Raw genomic sequence first — 16,269 nt, forward strand, 5'->3', positions numbered from 1 at the left:
CTTTCTGTCACGCCCGTGCCGCCGTCGCAATGGGTGTCCGGTCCTTTCTCAGTAGTCTCTACGAGCTCGACACCCTCGACACTCGTTTCACCACGGACTCTACCACGCCCTACAGGACCATCATAGAATCGCGAAACGACACCAAAGCAAACCAGGAACGAGCTGCCAGGTACAGCGGGAAGACGAAACCGTCCAGATGGTGGTCGCTCGAGTTCATCACCTATTATGTGATCCTCAGCTATGTCATCCCCTACATGCTCTGGGTAGCATATGATGTATCCTCACGTAGGCAACCCATGCGCCCAACCTTTCCCGTCTCTGCCCCAGGACTGACATACTGCCAACTGTACAGCGACGAACCCGCAGTTCAAGAGCGTCGAGCGGTTCCTGTCACCGGGATGGATACCTGGGCGCAAAATCGTAAGCCTTTCTCCCACAAGCCCTGTGGCATCCCGCCACTGACATCGCACAGGACACATCCGATGCGCAATACCACACCTTTCGATCCAATGGGCCCTACTTGGCCTCTCTCCTCGTATTCCACCCCCTCTTGCGGAAGCTGTACAACTCGATAATACACCCGGTTACCTCGGGTAGCCCTTCGGCCCGGCCGACTCTGGAAGAAGCAGACTTGAGGCTGGACCAGCGAGCCTCTTTCGACTATGTCTTCGCCATCATCTTTCTGCTCGTTCTGCACGGGATTTCCGCGTTCAAGGTCCTGACTATCCTCTATATCAACTACCAACTTGCAACCACACTACCGCGAAAATACATCCCACTTGCGGCATGGGTCTTCAACGTTGGCATCTTGTTCGCCAACGAACTAACCAAGGGGTTCAAGTTTGGCATCATAGCCACCCACCTGTTTGGCCGGGCGCAAGAGTCTCTGCTCAGCGAGCCGTCATCGTTCATCGTTTGGGGGCATTGGCTTGACAGTTATGGAGGTATCATGAGTCGATGGGAGATTCTCTTCAACATCACTGTGCTCCGACTCATCAGCTTTGACATGGATTACTATTGGAGTCTGGACAGGAGAAGCTATAGCCCTGTTGAGGTAAGTCACCAATGCACTCTCTCTGTTGCGACAAGGCCAATTCTAATGGACCCAAGAAGAAGCAACTCGATCCCTCGTCCTTGAGCGAGCGTGAGCGTGTCGGGATCCCAGCACAGGCCAAGGACTTCAGCTTCCGAAACTATGTTGCCTACGCCATCTATGCGCCCCTGTACCTTACTGGTCCGATCGTGACGTTCAATGATTTCATCTCGCAGCTGCGCTATCGACCAGCTTCGATTGAAACATCGCGCACCATCCGCTATGGCGTCCGTTTCTTGGGCACTCTTTTGGCCATGGAATTGATGCTACATTTCGATTACGTCCAGGCCATTGGCAAGTCGAAGCCGATATGGCACGAGTACTCGACGGCACAGCTCAGCGTGCTCTCGTATTTCAACCTGCACATGATCTGGCTCAAGTTACTTCTTCCGTGGCGGCTGTTCCGTCTATGGGCGCTGATCGACGGAATCGACCCTCCGGAGAACATGTTGCGTTGCGTGAGCAACAACTACAGCACAACTGCGTTCTGGCGATCTTGGCACCGCTCGTACAACCGCTGGCTGACGCGGTATCTGTATATCCCCCTTGGTGGGTCGTCGTTCAAAGACACCGCGTCAACGATTCGCTCCATCGCCAACTACGTCGTGACGTTCACCTTCGTAGCGCTCTGGCACGACATTCAGTTGAATCTGCTTGTCTGGGGCTGGCTCATTGTCCTTTTCATGTTGCCTGAGATGGTGGGACGAGCGTTTTTCCCCGAACGCAAGTTCGAGAACTGGCCAAATTTCTATCGCATGGCCAAGTCCTGTGGCGGTGTTTTCAATATCCTTATGATGATGGCAGCGAACTTGGTCGGGTTTGCGTTTGGGGTTGACGGGTTTCGGCAGGTTGTGGCGGGTATGTTTAAGGATCTATTCGGTAAGTCTTCCCCTCTTCTTGCTCTCCCCACTCCGTCGTACCTGGCTGCCACCACTGCCGCTCTATTTGACGTATCATACCCTGTTGCTAACAAGTTGTAAAGGCTTCACATTCTTCCTGTCTGCCTGCGCCGCCCTTTTCTGTGGCTGCCATCTTATGATCGAGGTTCGTGAGTCTGAACTTCGACGGGGAATCATGACGAAGGGTTAATGATAAACTGAGGCGAGGGAAGGAGGGGCGGCGTTGGTGGGTGCTTCGTGTTCGACATGCGAATGTACAATAATGAGTAAATAGTGTGATGAGTGTATTATGAAATTCAACAGCGGGGCATACTCCCCCAAATATTGATATCATTCACATTCCTGTCAGGTCTTATTTTACCAGACTGCCCTGCTCCGTGAGTCCACAAGTCGAGCTTCGCTAGCAACTCTAGGCATACGTCATGTGGCCCCTTTTCCCTGACAACTTATTAGCAAATAGCATTTACGACTTTATTTCAAATGGGTATACGTTGCGTTTGCGACAAAATAAGCAAACAAGTCGCATCTCGCATTCAAGGGATCTATTCGAACCCCGTACATTAAAGTAAGTAGCCCATCCAGTTTCAAAAGTTCCATGGGGAAGAGAAGATATAAATGCAAAGCCGTTCTAATGCAACCCAAATAATTAACCACTGAGATGGAAGACCCTCGAAGCCTAATAGCCCCCGATACAGCCATAGAACGCCATTTCAACATGCTTCATATCTAATGATACCATACACGTCCTTTCTTCCCCTTTCATCGTCACAACATCCCTGCTTCCCCCTCTGCTTCCCTGTCTCGTCACGAAAAGCGTCCCGAGTTTCTCTTTGCGAAGTTCGTTGTGCTGACCATCTCGTGCTGGTCCTCTCGGCTGTCTTGCCAGGTCGAAACGTGGGTCGTAGCCATGGGGCGGCCGCCCTTTGCGAATTTTCCATCCATGCCCAGCTTCTGCTCGGTGAGCCAGCGGCGGGTCCAGACGAGGCCCCAGACGATGCCGAAGACGATGAGGATGGCGATGGCGATGCCGAAGACGTAGGCGGCGACGAGGCCGTTCTTCTGCTTGGCGGGGTCGAGGAAGTCGTACGTGTAGAAGCCCTTGGTGGCCTTGGTGACGTAGGCGAGGGCCAGGTAGAGGGCCAGGACGACGATGAGCCAGAACATGTGGACGAGGGGGCTCGGGTCGGTGCGCGGGACGATGATCTCGAAGAGGGCGAAGAGGCTGTTCATGCCGTGCATGGCGATGTTGCTCCAGGCGCCGAAGGCGGTCGGGAACCAGCCGGGCAGGGCGCGGTAGATGAGGCCCCAGTAGACGAGGGTGACGAGAAAGGGGTAGCAGGTGATGGTGCTGTAGTAGAAGGCGTGCAGCGCCTGCAGGGGGCGCGGCCACTTGTCCAGCAGGGCCACGTGCCAGCGCGCGTAGGTGAAGGTGTGCACCGCCGACGCCAGGAAGTAGAAGCCCAGGCCCCAGTACGTCAGGTGCGTGAAGTAGGAGAACGAGGCCGCCGAGGCCTGGCAGGCGTAGGTCGCGTCCGGCGCCGGGTGCGTGCACTGCCAGCCCAGCACGACGAAGATGGTCGTGAAGATGTAGAGCGACTGTGGCACAGAAGAAAAGAAACGAAGCAAAAATCAGTATATTGGTTCACAAGAAGTTATGTCGGCAAACACACACACACATACACATGCACAGTCACCAGTTTGCGAAACGCTAAGTCAAAGATCGTCAGTCGGATCGATCGCAAACCCCCCAAAAATCGTGGGGTTGCGCCTCAGCCTTAGCGATCGTTTCGCAAACCGGGAAACACATGTAATATATCGGGGATATTCTTTTTCTTTTCTCCCCTCTCTCAGTTCTTTGCATTTTCCACGTACAATGATTGCTCTACAGCCGAACAGGACGTAAGGCGATACCAGCCATGACGTCTCGAAGCGATGCGACGGATCCCAGAGATCGTCTCCGAACTTAAAAGCCTTCGCCATTGCTTTGCGGCGTCGTTTTTCCCTACTTCGGTAGCTCCAAAGTATGTGCTTGTGTGTCGTCTGTAAGCCGAGGAATCCGAATTATGCGTGGCGGCGAGGTCGATGTTTGATGTACGCGTTTGTCGTTCGGGTTTCTGGAGGAGGGCTGCCGATTGAACCACGGCTGCGCTGCGCCGTACGGAACGAATGAGAGAGGGAGAGGGAGGGAGGAGAAAAAGGAAAGACGACGGCGAACCACCTTAAGATCGTACGGGCATGCGCGCACGCATAAATCGAAGGAGGATGGCAGTCCCGACAGATCGGAAACAGCCGCGACAGGCAATTGAGATGGACAAGAAACGCTCGTGCAGCGGGTTGAAGACGGAAACTACTCCTCTGGTAGCTATTGGTCACTTCTCGCTCATCTGTTCACTGTCGAGTTTGTGCTACACGGAGGGGCAGGTGGTTTCGAATGCATTTGCCTTTTTTTTCTTTTTTTGTCATCCTGTTCTTTTCCCTCCTTCTCCATCCAGCTGGATACAATACGATGCTTACCTAGGATGCTGGGGGTCGCGATGGTGCCAGGATTGGCCTAGGCACTAACGCGGCAATGCCATGTCTCTGGCGCAGAGGTGACCGAGAGTAGCCAAGTCTCATTTGCGCGCGGCCCACTCAGTCAGGGCAAGAACTTCCAAGGGACCTGGACCTTCCTTGCTAGGCCTCTTATCTATTAGGCTTGCTGGCCGTCCCCAATGTGCCCTCAAGTTGCTTGGCCCAAAACAACAGGTCGGAGTCGCAACTGCGAAGACGGGTTGTCTATGATATGTGATATCTTTGGATAATATTAATCGACATGTCTCCCCGGGCAACCCCTCGATTCGCCAAAGCCACTTATAGTGAATCGTATGATATAGCCAATCGCTTTGCTTTGGGTGCATAGCCCTTGAGTCCCTGACTCTCCTGACTCTCCCGACTCCCGCAGAAAGCATGCATTTGCAGCGCCTGCAAATCTGTCGACGACAAGCAAGGTCTGCCCTACCACCGCTCTTCCCGCGACATGCGTCTAATAGATGGCATATCCCTAGAATCGGTGAAACCGTGAGACAGCTTGTGGGTTCTGCGTCAAAGCCCCCGCGGCCAAGCCTCAAGCCCGAAACTATATGTCGTGACTACCAGGGGGAGCGCTCCCAAGGATTTGGCACGGCGAGTACGTGCGCCAGCTTCCAAAGTTGCTTCTCGAGCCCGTTGCGCTATCCTGGTTTGACAGGATGTCTAGTCCGAAGCAAAGCAAAGCAACGCAGCAAGTGTAGGCGCGCCTTTTAGGCGCTAATTGCCCTTCAAATAGTCGAGAAAACCTCACCTCCGAGTAAGTCGTTGTCTTTCGACCTATGCGCTTCCTGATTCAGGTCTATAAAATAGTCCCCGTCAACTTAGCTAAGGCGTAGCAGATGCCGATCTCCTCGTAAAGAAATCATGACCCCACTAAAGATGTAGACATCTCACAAGCTCACCTCTATATAGTGGCCGCACTCGCCAGCCCTTATTGACTACCGTATAAGTTCAAGTGCCACTGCTGCCACGAAACGTCAAGACTCATGATGGATGGTATTCTGAAACACGTCAGGCGTGGCCGAACTTCCACACGCCATGAGGCACAGCTTGTTCAGACCGAGGAAACGCCACTTCGCCCAGAACGTTGGTTGATTGTCAATCTGTAGGTACTTATAGGAAGGAATGGCCAAGGAAGCAAACTTAGACCGCCCATGTGGAGTGCAGGCGCTGCCGATTGGAGAGGCGTCATGTTCAGGACACCGAGGCACGGACATGTCGCAGGCGTCTGCATGGGCGCCGAGAGACAATTCCTAACATGCAGGACCTTTGAAGAGCATGTTGATTTTAAGAGGAACAATGCTCAGATAAAGTAAGCGTCGTTCCGTCAAGACGTTGCTATTATAATCGATGCTTGGTATTTGGGGGAGTGGGCAGGAAAAGGGGCGAAGGTTGAAATCAGTTGAAATCGGCAGATTGATGATTAAAACCGAAAAGCATGATGGATGGCGACCTAACGTAGCAATAGCAACGGCTTCGGGGTCGTGTTATGGGGCGTCTTCCGGGGCCAGTGCCACTATTGAGACAAGTAAATGAGCTTGCAAGTGACGGGACTTGCAAATATTGGCAACTATTTGTGCCGGTCATTACAATGGATAGCACGCTTATTATGCAAACGCTCTCGTGGTTCATCTCCATCTGCTGGGTAATTGTATCAATGTATTCGAGGCCAAAAAAAAGAAAGGCGGTTTAATAACGGTTCGCTAACATTCTCGGGCATCGACAGCAACACGCGACACGGAGCGAGACCCGCTCTACTCTCCGTTGTTGTCCGTGTGTGGATTCCAAAAGCAAAAAAGAACAAGAAAAAAGAAAAATAGGCGCGAGCTTGAGGTATCAGGGCGAGGTCGAACTGTAACCTGTTTGTAACCTGTAACATCCAGTGTGTGTTAGTGTTGGAAGCTTGCCATTCGATGTTCTTTCAAACATCTGTCCCTGTCGCCCTCACCCTGCCAAGTCGAGCAAACGATCGTCTTGTGCGAGCTGACATGAGCTGACCTGAAACCCATACAGTTAGTACAAGTTCGTGTTCGCTCGCGTTGTGGGTAAGCAATGTGTGTATCGACTCTCGAGTGAAGGGAAGGTCGGGAGGAGGTTCTACATGTAGCGACTTGCTCGTCCATCGTCATTCCAGTCGGCAATCGTTCATAGACTCGGTGACAGATGAGTTAGCCCTCCGGAGGCGTTCACCCATGGAAAAGAAAAGTATGGGACTGGCACGGGAAATTATTCCTGCTTGCTGCATCTTACTTTGCATCTTCTCGGCAATCCAGCCTCGTGTCCTGGCAACGGAGCCCGGGCGGTTGGCGCATCAGTCAGGCAACTGTATTGGCTGGCTATGTGTGATGTATCAAATCCAATGTACATACATATACTTTGCCTGCTCTAAGATGCGTTGTACATACATGCATGTGCTTAGGCGCATGTGAGTGCGAAACCTTTCAAGATTCGATTGATGTCCATCCATCCACCAGACCCTCTGTCACCGCTTTTAAAGTTCCTTCGGATAAACAGCAACCGAATAGGCTCCTGTCAGAATGCAGTCCGAGAATGGGCTGGGTATGCAGGTGGCCATCTTACTGTTCGGCGGTTATAGGGCTCGACTTCCAGACTGTGTGCTGAGGAGGAGCACGTTCTGGGGCCTCGAAGTGAGTGCAGCCTTCCATTCCACAGGCACAGGCCCATTTAGAGCGGGCTTCACAGGGGGGCCTCGACGCTAAGGGAGGAGGGAGGGACGACGGAGGGGGGAGGAGGGGGGCTGGTTAACCGTTGGTTGTTGGAAATTCCTCTATGCACGTGGATGTATGTAGGATGCAGGAAGTCTGATTCCAATTCGCTGAACTCTGCGCACAATCAAAGATACACCTCGATCGACGTGCGATACGCTGGAGTTTATTTCCTGGCCAGGGCTGTGTCGACGACATCTCTCTCCACGTCGCCCCCAGCGCAGGGAGATCCTCGGCTCAGGGGCTGGAGAAAATGTCGAGAACGAAAGAAAGTGCTTTCATCAATGTTCTAATTGATCAGCTTTGTGGATATTGGGATTGGGTATTGGGCTCTCGGAGGAGTCGGTGGGCAAAAAAAGGCCACTCACCACTGGCCCTCTAGAGTCGCTGACTTTTCGTCCTTCCTGGCGCTATTAGGGTGGGGAGGAGGCTACGGGCGACCAGGGGCTCAGGGAGACTAGATTCGCTAGGGCGACTAGAGAGACTAGACCACCACAACTCCTAGCCACCCGGGCCGCCCAGCGTCCCAAACCGGCCAAGGGTCTATCGAAAAGAGGAATGGTCGCTCCCGCAGGTGGCCCTAAGGCAGACGATTGTCCGTGAAAAGAAGGCCCCAAAAAGATTGCGTCTCTGTCCAGGAAGGTTGCCAAAACCAAGGAGTGCGCAGAGCCGATCCGACTTTCGCCCTCTCCATGATCCCTCCCTCCCTCAGGCAGGCAGCCCGCAGCAGCCAAATACGCCCAGCCGGCTAGTGTAGGTAAAAATAAAAACAAAGGTAGGTGCATACAGATTGGCGCCGGCCTGTACCCATAATCATGGATGGATGGGGTCCGTCATGGATCATGGGGGTTGGTGGAATACGTGGTAAGTGGAATACTGTACCTTACCTGCCTAGCCTGCGTCTGAAGACGATATGGCCTGTCATTTCCTCTGGCTATTAACTGTGCTGTTTGTCACCCAAGCCCGCCTGCCCGCCGTCTCACCCGGGATTGCATCTACTTCGGCTCCTGCGATTTAATAAGTTCCCATTTGTACTGTAGCTGAGTTGCAGCTAGCCCTCTAGGTATGTAACCTAACCTGCCTCTACCTCACTTGCACGCCAAGCTGCAAACCCCATCATCTTGTCTCTCCGGGGGCGGTGTTGTTGATGCTCGATTCCTCTCCTTGCTCTCCCGCTTTTTCCTCTCTTCTCCTGGCCCTCTTCTCCCTTCGAGACTCTGTATCCTGCTCACGTTACTTTTAGTGAACGGCAGCGAGGCTCATCCTTCCAATTATACGCCGCCGAGAATCTCGCTCTAGTCACTCGCTCTTCTACTCTCTCTGTCTTTCTCTCGTTCTCTCTTTTCTGTTTCCTTGCCCTGTTACCCCCGTTCACACAGCACCAGCTATTGGGCATTTGTCGGAGTCGTTGCGCGTGGCTTAGTTCTCCCGACCTCGACCAGGAGCGCCACGACCGCTACACTTTGTCGGCCACCATATTCCTTAATTCCAGCGCACATTCGAATGGCGGTGCTTAGTTGGCTGGAGCAGCCTTGATATCGGCATTCCAAGGCACGAATTATACTAGGAACCACCCCCCTGCGGTGATCTACATTGGTTCCTCGGGGCTCATATACGTACGCACGCACGCACTATACCTGGAGGCCGATCAATTGCCACAACAATATACTACCCGATACTACGAAACCACCTCGACTCACGCCGCCGCTGCCAGTCATTCCTACGCCCGAGGCTCTACTACTCCGTCGCTTGTCAGCATTTCAATATATCTGTGTCGGGGTTCTACAGGGTGTCACAAAGGTGCCTCCAAAGTCCCAACCGCCACTCAGCCTGCAGTCAATACCTGCCACCGGGAGCGCAAGTGGTCGTTGGCCAGCTCTACCTATCTCAGCCCTCGTTGGACACCCTACACACCAAAACAGTCCCGGACTTTTGCAGCCGTACGTGCCAGTGGCCCATGACGTTGGGCCATCTTATGTAGTAAAAGGGTTTGCTTGGTTGGTAGTTGGTTACATTCACGACGGTTGTTCGGCATCATGGCGCTTCCTTTGTCTCTAGAAGGCGATGACCTTCCAGTCATGCTCCTCTCCGATTCTGAAGATGAACAAGACGACAATATGCCAGTCCACCCTCCCAGCAAATCTCCGAATCGTACAGTTCCCGATGCCGATTCCACCGACGAAGCCTCCCTGAAGCAAAAAACGGAAGATGCAGCGGCCAACGTTCCGGCCCATCCCATACCGGCCATGCAAGCACCCTTCGCTGAGTCGCTGGTCGAGGCTACGACCAACAGTGCCGAACAGAAACCGAGGCTCAAGTTTGGGGATGCGGATGAGCGTAGAGCCTGCTTGCTAGACGCTGCTGCCGACGCGGGACTTCCAGCAGACCTGTGGCGACACCGACCAGGGCACGTACACCACGAGCTATGGAAACTCATGGCCCAGATCTCGTTTGGTGTTTACCTTCTCCTCGGTGGCATGGCCAACAGCAACATTCAGGTCGTCAATATCCTCCAGGGCCACATCGACGAGGTCGACGAGTTTCTTGAGACTGCCATGGACGATGTGAATGCAGCCATTGCCGATGTGCAAGATCGTATCAAGCACTTGCAATTGCCCATGGAGAACCGGGATACGTTTGAGACAATGCTGGAAGATCGCGATTTCCGTCTGCAAATTGTCACCGGCAACGAGAAGATTGAGCATATATGCCTGCGATCGTCTCTCGCCCTTGAAGCCTATCTCGATGATGTGGAGGAAGGTCTGAAAGCCACCAAGGAGTTTGCCATGTATTTGAACGATCAGCAGTCACGGCCATGGCGGGAGCAAAGGCCGAGTGTTGTGGAGATTTTTGATGCCATGAAAGGTAATGCCGAGGGTTGGTACAAAGCATTTGTAGATCTTCAGGATCTCTCTACCAATCTGGAGTCCATGCTGGCAAAACTCAGTCATATGGTGGCTGAGATGGACCAGCTTGCTGGTGAAGTTAGCCGGCGAACCATCCACAGCGTGAATGAGATCGTTCACGAGGATTTCGATGAAGAAGACCCCATCGACGACAGTTTTCTTGACGATTATCTCGGGGAAGAAGATCTTGTGGAAGAGGATTACGTGGGAGAGGAACTCGTGGGGATAGATCTCGTGGAAGAGGATCTCACGGAAGCGGAACCCAGGAAAGGGGATCTCGTCGTTGAAGAGAGCAGTGGCCAAAAAGAAAACAACGGGGATGCGTTTCAGCTTGACCTGCGAGCGAGTGCGTTGATGCCCTTGCAGTTTGGTCTGGAGTCTTTTCCTGAACCGCCCCATGCAAGTGATGCGCACACCAGCGTACCCAAGTCCGCCCGTGCAAGCGGCCCACAGACCGTGGACTCTGAATTCACCCTCGGAAGCGGGCGGTACTCGGAAGGATCTTCTCGTGCATCTGAAGGCTCAGGCAGATCGAGCCCAAGGACGGAGTCTAGTCGAAGTAGGCCATGCTCCGATGCTCAGTCGCAGGCACACTCAGCGCCAACCTCTCCCAAGAGTCCCTCGCAGAAGTCACCGCCGTCGTCTCCTGCCGCAAAAGATACGCTGCCACAGACTTTCTACCAGCCACCTACAAAACGAGAGTCGGCCATGAAGCGAGGCCCTACTCTTGAAATTCTCGTAGCACCGGAACCCGTTATAGTGGACGACGACGATGACTATGACGATGATGACGGGTCGTTTTTCATGGACGACGACGACGACGACGAAGAAGGCAACGACCATGGAGCCCCGAGTCCCACTGAAGACCAAGGCTTATACATCCTTCAACCGCGCACTTATACACCTCAGCCTCCCGCGCCTCTGCCATCTCCAATGATACGCAACGATCCGTCTTCACCTCGGGGGATGGAATCACCGGAACAAGAAGACAGCCCTAATAGGACGTCTTTGCGGCAACGACTGTCCCTCAGAGGAAGCAATCCCCCTGTGTCCATACAACTGCCGCCTAGGAGTGAGAACCGGCCAAGACCGCCTCCACCGCCTCGGGTGTCGACTTATCATGTTCCAGAGCCGGAACGACGGCCTACGGTTCACTCAGTGCCCGACACTTTTTCCCAACTGTCTCCGCCCAATTTCCCGATGAACGGAAACACGCTCCCATCGCCGTTGAGTGATCACCAGCATCACTTTCGGCCAGTCCAGGCTAGTCCGCATTCCCCATTGCAGCGGCCTTGGACCTCGGGCAACGTGAATCAGGTAGCTCCTCGGCCACACACATCAGCTACGACCCGCGATTACCACCAGGGCCACCTCCAACGCGACTCGCCTTCTGCGATGGCCATGAGCAGGATGAGCAACGTCTCCACAATGAATCCGGAGAACGGGGATAGTAAAACCCTCAAGAAGAAGAGGAGTGCCTTTGGGTGGCTAAAGAAGGCATTCGCCCTGGACGAAGAGGAGCGTATGGCATTCGAGGCCAGGAAGCAACAACAGGCCCCAATGCCATACTACTATGATGAGCGCAGTCCAAGGTTTTTGGATGGCAGGCGCGTGGACGACCACAGGCGTTATTAATACCCACGAAACCCGGGCAGGCAGGAAACCTGAAACGCGTTTTACCGTTAGCCAACATCATGGCGAACACCATAATCAACAATAATCCGAGACACGGCTTAGTTATCGAACCCAAAAATTACCCGGCATTTGCAAAAGTCTTGAGGCAGCCGTATGCCGCGTGCGACATGTCTTGAAGCCACGGCCCTATCGCGCCCGGTCACCGTTTTAGTAACCTCGATGCTTGCTTATCGCATCACAACCAATTTGATACCCACACGCGACATATATATAATCACTACAACAGCGCTGCATTTCCGTCGGCCGCGCGACGGCTCGGCAGTGCTAGAGTCACCGGACACATTCCGTGGAGGAGGGGAAAAAGGAGGGTTTGACAAGGGACTGATAATGGAGGCCAAGAAGAAGGAAGACAGTGCAATAGCACCGAGGGGGATGCCAATTGGCGAGGGGCAAGAGGCTAGGTATATATGAGAACGTCTAATGTGTATCATAGCATAGGCCTTCTGGGGATCTGGTGTGTTTCTTTATCTGTTTTTTATTTGTCGTTTTTCTGGCCAGTACGAGCAAGGAGTTGGAGGCATTTGGAAAGGCAAAGGTTACGTGTCAGTGTGATTTCATATCTGGAGATTTCCAACTACACCTGCTTAAGTATGTAGCTAGCTTCGCCCTCGTTATGCGCGCTGGGGGTGGCTCCGTTCGCGGAGCAGACCTTCTCACCTTGATAAGAAAATCAAAAATTGTTGATACTACCTAGAGTACTAGATGGCATCTTGCATAGGAAGGAACTGGTGAACGGTTGGTACTGTGGCTGCGGGCACTGGTATTGTGTCTGAATACGGCGTAGGTGCTTTAGGTATCTATATATACCAAGATACATACCTAATAATATCTTAGCATTGGTTTTATATACCAGTAGCATACGTTTTACTTGCGATGCAAATGCTACCTAACATCAATCCATGTGCATCAACTGTTTGCTTGGGTTCCAAGCTTCCTATGTTGGGGCCAAATGTGATTTGTTCTTTCCGAGTTGGGGTCTGCAGGTACGAACGGTTGTGCTCCTCCATCGTGGTTTCCTAATGTTATTCATCGCGTCCAGTTGTCGCACAAACAACTTTGTGGAAGCATTGCGGTGGCAGCTTTGTCACTTGCCCGATCGTCCCATGTTTTTATTTTGGCAAGATTCTCATCCCATTTCCTGTCCTTTGGCATCAGTCACATGAGGACGCGTTCCCGGGAAGGTGCATATCGTTGACCAAGGCACCTACCTACCTACCACATCTTAGGCTCCAACAATCAGCCATCCAGCTATTTGAGGTTTGTTCTGGTAGTCTTCTTCCTAGAAGCAGCCAGACATTGCACTTTTACACCAGTGCCATACGTGTGGCTGCTGTACGACTCTGCCTGGTACACTTCTTTCTTTCCTTCGTTGTACGTCGATTGTACACTGTATCGGCCGTGTGGACAGATATATCTACTTGGTTCTCAATATATTGTCATACCTTTCTCACGAGTCTGAACTTTGAAGATGGAGTTTTCTGGCTTCCAACCGGATTATGACTTCAAAAAGATGCGAGACGATGAGAAGCATCAGGCAACAGAAGTCACCCGTCTGCGAGTCAAGTTCAAGAAACGTCAGGCGGTATTGCAGGACCAGTCCGAGTTACAGAACACGTTCAACGCAATTGAAAATGAAGCACAGGACGAACTGAATACAAATCTTCAACAGATCGACAACAAGCATGGCGAGTCCATCGAGGCCGACAGACCCATCGACTTTGTCCACTTAGTCCCTGGCCAAGGCCTCAGCAACGGACGCAATGAATCTGATTCAGGGGGTTATCACTCGCACGACGAATCACAGTCGCCCATCTTGGGTCGTTCATCAACGATCCCTTCCTCGGAGATCAAGGACAACAGCACCGCCAGTATGTACATACTCTGATTGATTTGGTGTGTTGGTGGCTCACACTTTTCTCAAAATGATCACAAAGCATGGCATCGATTGCTGATATAGCAGCCCCTGGAATCCAGTCTCGGCAGTCGAGATCTCGCGAGCCTTCGGCCAAGAAAACAAGTGAGTGGGTTGCCAGCTGTGCTTGGGCCAAACAGCTAACAGGTCTGAAGGGATGAGCCCGGCGACTATGGTCCAGTCAAACTCTGAAGAGACTGATTTCTCGGGAGACATTCACAAGGAACTGCCCTGCCGGCTACCGAAACCAAGGAGATCAGGGCGATTAACCACCCCTGAGCCTGGAGTTGAAGCACATGGTGCAGCGTCGCCTACGTCCAGTATTAAGGCTATCCCTGGGTCTTACTTGGCAACCTCCTCGGACCGCCCGAGGAGGTGCGCTGCTGATCGAAAAGATTACAACGAGAAAAAGTATTTCCGCGACAGGCACATCAATTGATATGGATGTTCTGATGGGCGATGTTGGGGATGCCAGTTACGAAATGGAGTGCTATGAGATGTTGATGACTGAATGATAAATGTTTTGGCCAAGAAAGACTGGTGCCAAGGAAGGAAGATGGCAAGCAACGATTCACTAGATTGCTCAAGTGGAGGACTGCATATGGTTGCAACTACATACATACACACATGGAGATAATAGGGTAGCTGAATGAAGACATGAAGGAATTGCATCAGCCACATTGGCTTCAGACGACGACATAGTATTCCCTGGCTGACACTACGGCAGAGCGCTAAGCAGGGATGGGGAATCGAAGCCACGTATGACGTTGTTGATTGTCCCGCGGTGCCGGGGTAGCAGCTAGCAGCCAGCAGCCAGCCAGGCTAGGAATAGGAAGCGAGTACTAAGGAAGTGGGCTGGGCTGGAGCTTCTTTCACAACCTGACGTTACGTATGCGTTGGAAAAGACAGACAGAGAGCAGAGGAAGAAAGAGGACTGAACACACACACACACACACACACACACACAGCTTTTGGACCTGTTGTCATTCTGAAGTACACTCAACCCGCCCGGCTACATAAGTCCTGCTTCCGCCCAATCACCCAGCTACTTTTTCCCCATCTCCCTGCCGTCACACACTCCGGAAGAAATCCATTTCTAGGAGTCCCGAAAGAAAATAACCCATTGTCCACTTCCTTTTCTCACATCCCTCCCGCAACCACACCACCACAAGGTCTTTCAGGACTCACCCATCCCATTATTTCCGTGACCCTTCGCTGCACACATACAGCACCACAAACAGCACCACCACAGCCAAGATGACGCTCTATTACTCTCTTGTAGGTTTCCTTGCTGCTATCCAACCCCGCTTCGGCGCAAGCCATGGTGCGGATGAGAATGCTAACACTCTACAACCAGGTCTTCATGCTCCTTGTGGCAGAGATGGCCCTGTTCATGGGGCTCATCGTCCCCATGCCCTTCTCGGTCCGCCGAAAGATCTTTACGTATGTCTGAGCGAAATCCATGCCGCGGCATCCGTGGCAATTGGCCGTCTGGCCACCCGCTAACCCCATTCCAGCTTCATCTCGGAGAGTAAACTCGTGGCGAAGCTACAATATGGATTGAAGATAACCTTCATATTCATATTGATACTGTTCATTGACAGTGTCAACCGCGTGTATCGCGTGCAGATCGAGCTGGCGGCAGCCACCGACTCTAACAAGGGTAGCGCGTAAGTGGCTTCTTCCCCTCCCTCCTTCTCCCCGCTTGTTCGTCGGCGGCGGCTGGCCCACCAAAGATCTCCAGAAGCTGACCAGATATGATGATCTAGAGCCATCATGGGCCACGAGCGCCTCGAAGTCCAGGCACGCAAGTTCTACTCGCAGCGCAACATGTACCTCTGCGGCTTCACCCTGTTCCTCTCGCTCATCCTCAACCGCACCTACATGATGATCCTCGACGTCCTCCGCCTCGAGGAGAAGCTCAAGCAGTACGAGGGCACCGACAGCAACACCAAGCAGAGCTCCAAGCTCGCCCAGGCCGGTGAGGCTGGCGAGATCGGCACTCTCAAGCGCCAGCTCGAGGCCAAGGACCGTGACATTGCCACCCTCAAGAAGCAGTCCGAGGGCCTCCAGAAGGAGTACCACGAACTGACCGAGAAGTACGGCGCCACCCAGCCCCGGCTGGTACCCGCAAGGACAAATAAACTAGACCGACCCTATATACAACCCTCCTAGTTCGTGGTTGAGCACGAATTAGCAGCATCAAAAAAAACAAGGTGCGCGTTTACGATTACACGCTTGCATGGGACAGGGTAGATGTGACCTACGTCACCGAGGGAGGAGTGGTCGCGTGATCAACTGAATGAGGTATTATTTCTTGCGAGGCGGAGGCGTTTAAGGTCTGAAGGATATATCTGTATTTATAGGACATGAAAGGGCAGTTGGTCCATGAATGCGGAGGTTATATATCCTCACAGTTTCTCTGCTACCTCCAATATGTCTTGTTGCATGCCATCTTACGTTTAGTCCA

The 16,269-nt window shown here is 52.8% G+C and overlaps 5 protein-coding genes across 5 annotated transcripts; 4 read left to right on the forward strand and 1 right to left on the reverse strand.

Annotated features, from left to right (window-relative positions):
* Nucleotides 1–29: 29 nt before the first annotated feature.
* On the forward strand, nt 30–2,073 carry PG997_009434 (Membrane bound O-acyl transferase- MBOAT; the record flags this gene model as incomplete). The annotated part of the gene is made up of 4 exons (XM_066813749.1): nt 30–285; nt 353–420; nt 473–1,054; nt 1,090–2,073. 4 exons carry the CDS (start codon nt 30–32, stop codon nt 2,071–2,073), a joined length of 1,890 nt encoding a protein of 629 aa, XP_066665711.1.
* A 723-nt stretch (nt 2,074–2,796) lies between these two features.
* On the reverse strand, nt 2,797–3,972 carry PG997_009435 (uncharacterized protein; the record flags this gene model as incomplete). Its single annotated transcript, XM_066813750.1, has 2 exons — nt 2,797–3,588; nt 3,865–3,972. 2 exons carry the CDS (start codon nt 3,970–3,972, stop codon nt 2,797–2,799), a joined length of 900 nt encoding a protein of 299 aa, XP_066665712.1.
* Nucleotides 3,973–9,322: 5,350 nt separating this feature from the next.
* Nucleotides 9,323–11,827, forward strand: PG997_009436 (uncharacterized protein; the record flags this gene model as incomplete). The annotated part of the gene is made up of 1 exon (XM_066813751.1): nt 9,323–11,827. The coding sequence occupies one exon, from the start codon at nt 9,323–9,325 to the stop codon at nt 11,825–11,827; it is 2,505 nt and encodes an 834-aa protein (XP_066665713.1).
* A 1,528-nt stretch (nt 11,828–13,355) lies between these two features.
* On the forward strand, nt 13,356–13,772 carry PG997_009437 (uncharacterized protein; the record flags this gene model as incomplete). Its single annotated transcript, XM_066813752.1, has 1 exon — nt 13,356–13,772. The coding sequence occupies one exon, from the start codon at nt 13,356–13,358 to the stop codon at nt 13,770–13,772; it is 417 nt and encodes a 138-aa protein (XP_066665714.1).
* A 1,284-nt stretch (nt 13,773–15,056) lies between these two features.
* Nucleotides 15,057–16,093, forward strand: PG997_009438 (uncharacterized protein; the record flags this gene model as incomplete). Its single annotated transcript, XM_066813753.1, has 5 exons — nt 15,057–15,077; nt 15,157–15,242; nt 15,317–15,469; nt 15,569–15,923; nt 16,016–16,093. 5 exons carry the CDS (start codon nt 15,057–15,059, stop codon nt 16,091–16,093), a joined length of 693 nt encoding a protein of 230 aa, XP_066665715.1.
* Nucleotides 16,094–16,269: the final 176 nt, after the last annotated feature.

This window comes from Apiospora hydei (genome assembly GCF_038363865.1).
Source record: "Apiospora hydei strain CBS 114990 chromosome Unknown utg000007l_segment0_segment0, whole genome shotgun sequence".
In the NCBI taxonomy this organism is placed as follows: Eukaryota; Fungi; Ascomycota; class Sordariomycetes; order Amphisphaeriales; family Apiosporaceae; genus Apiospora; species Apiospora hydei.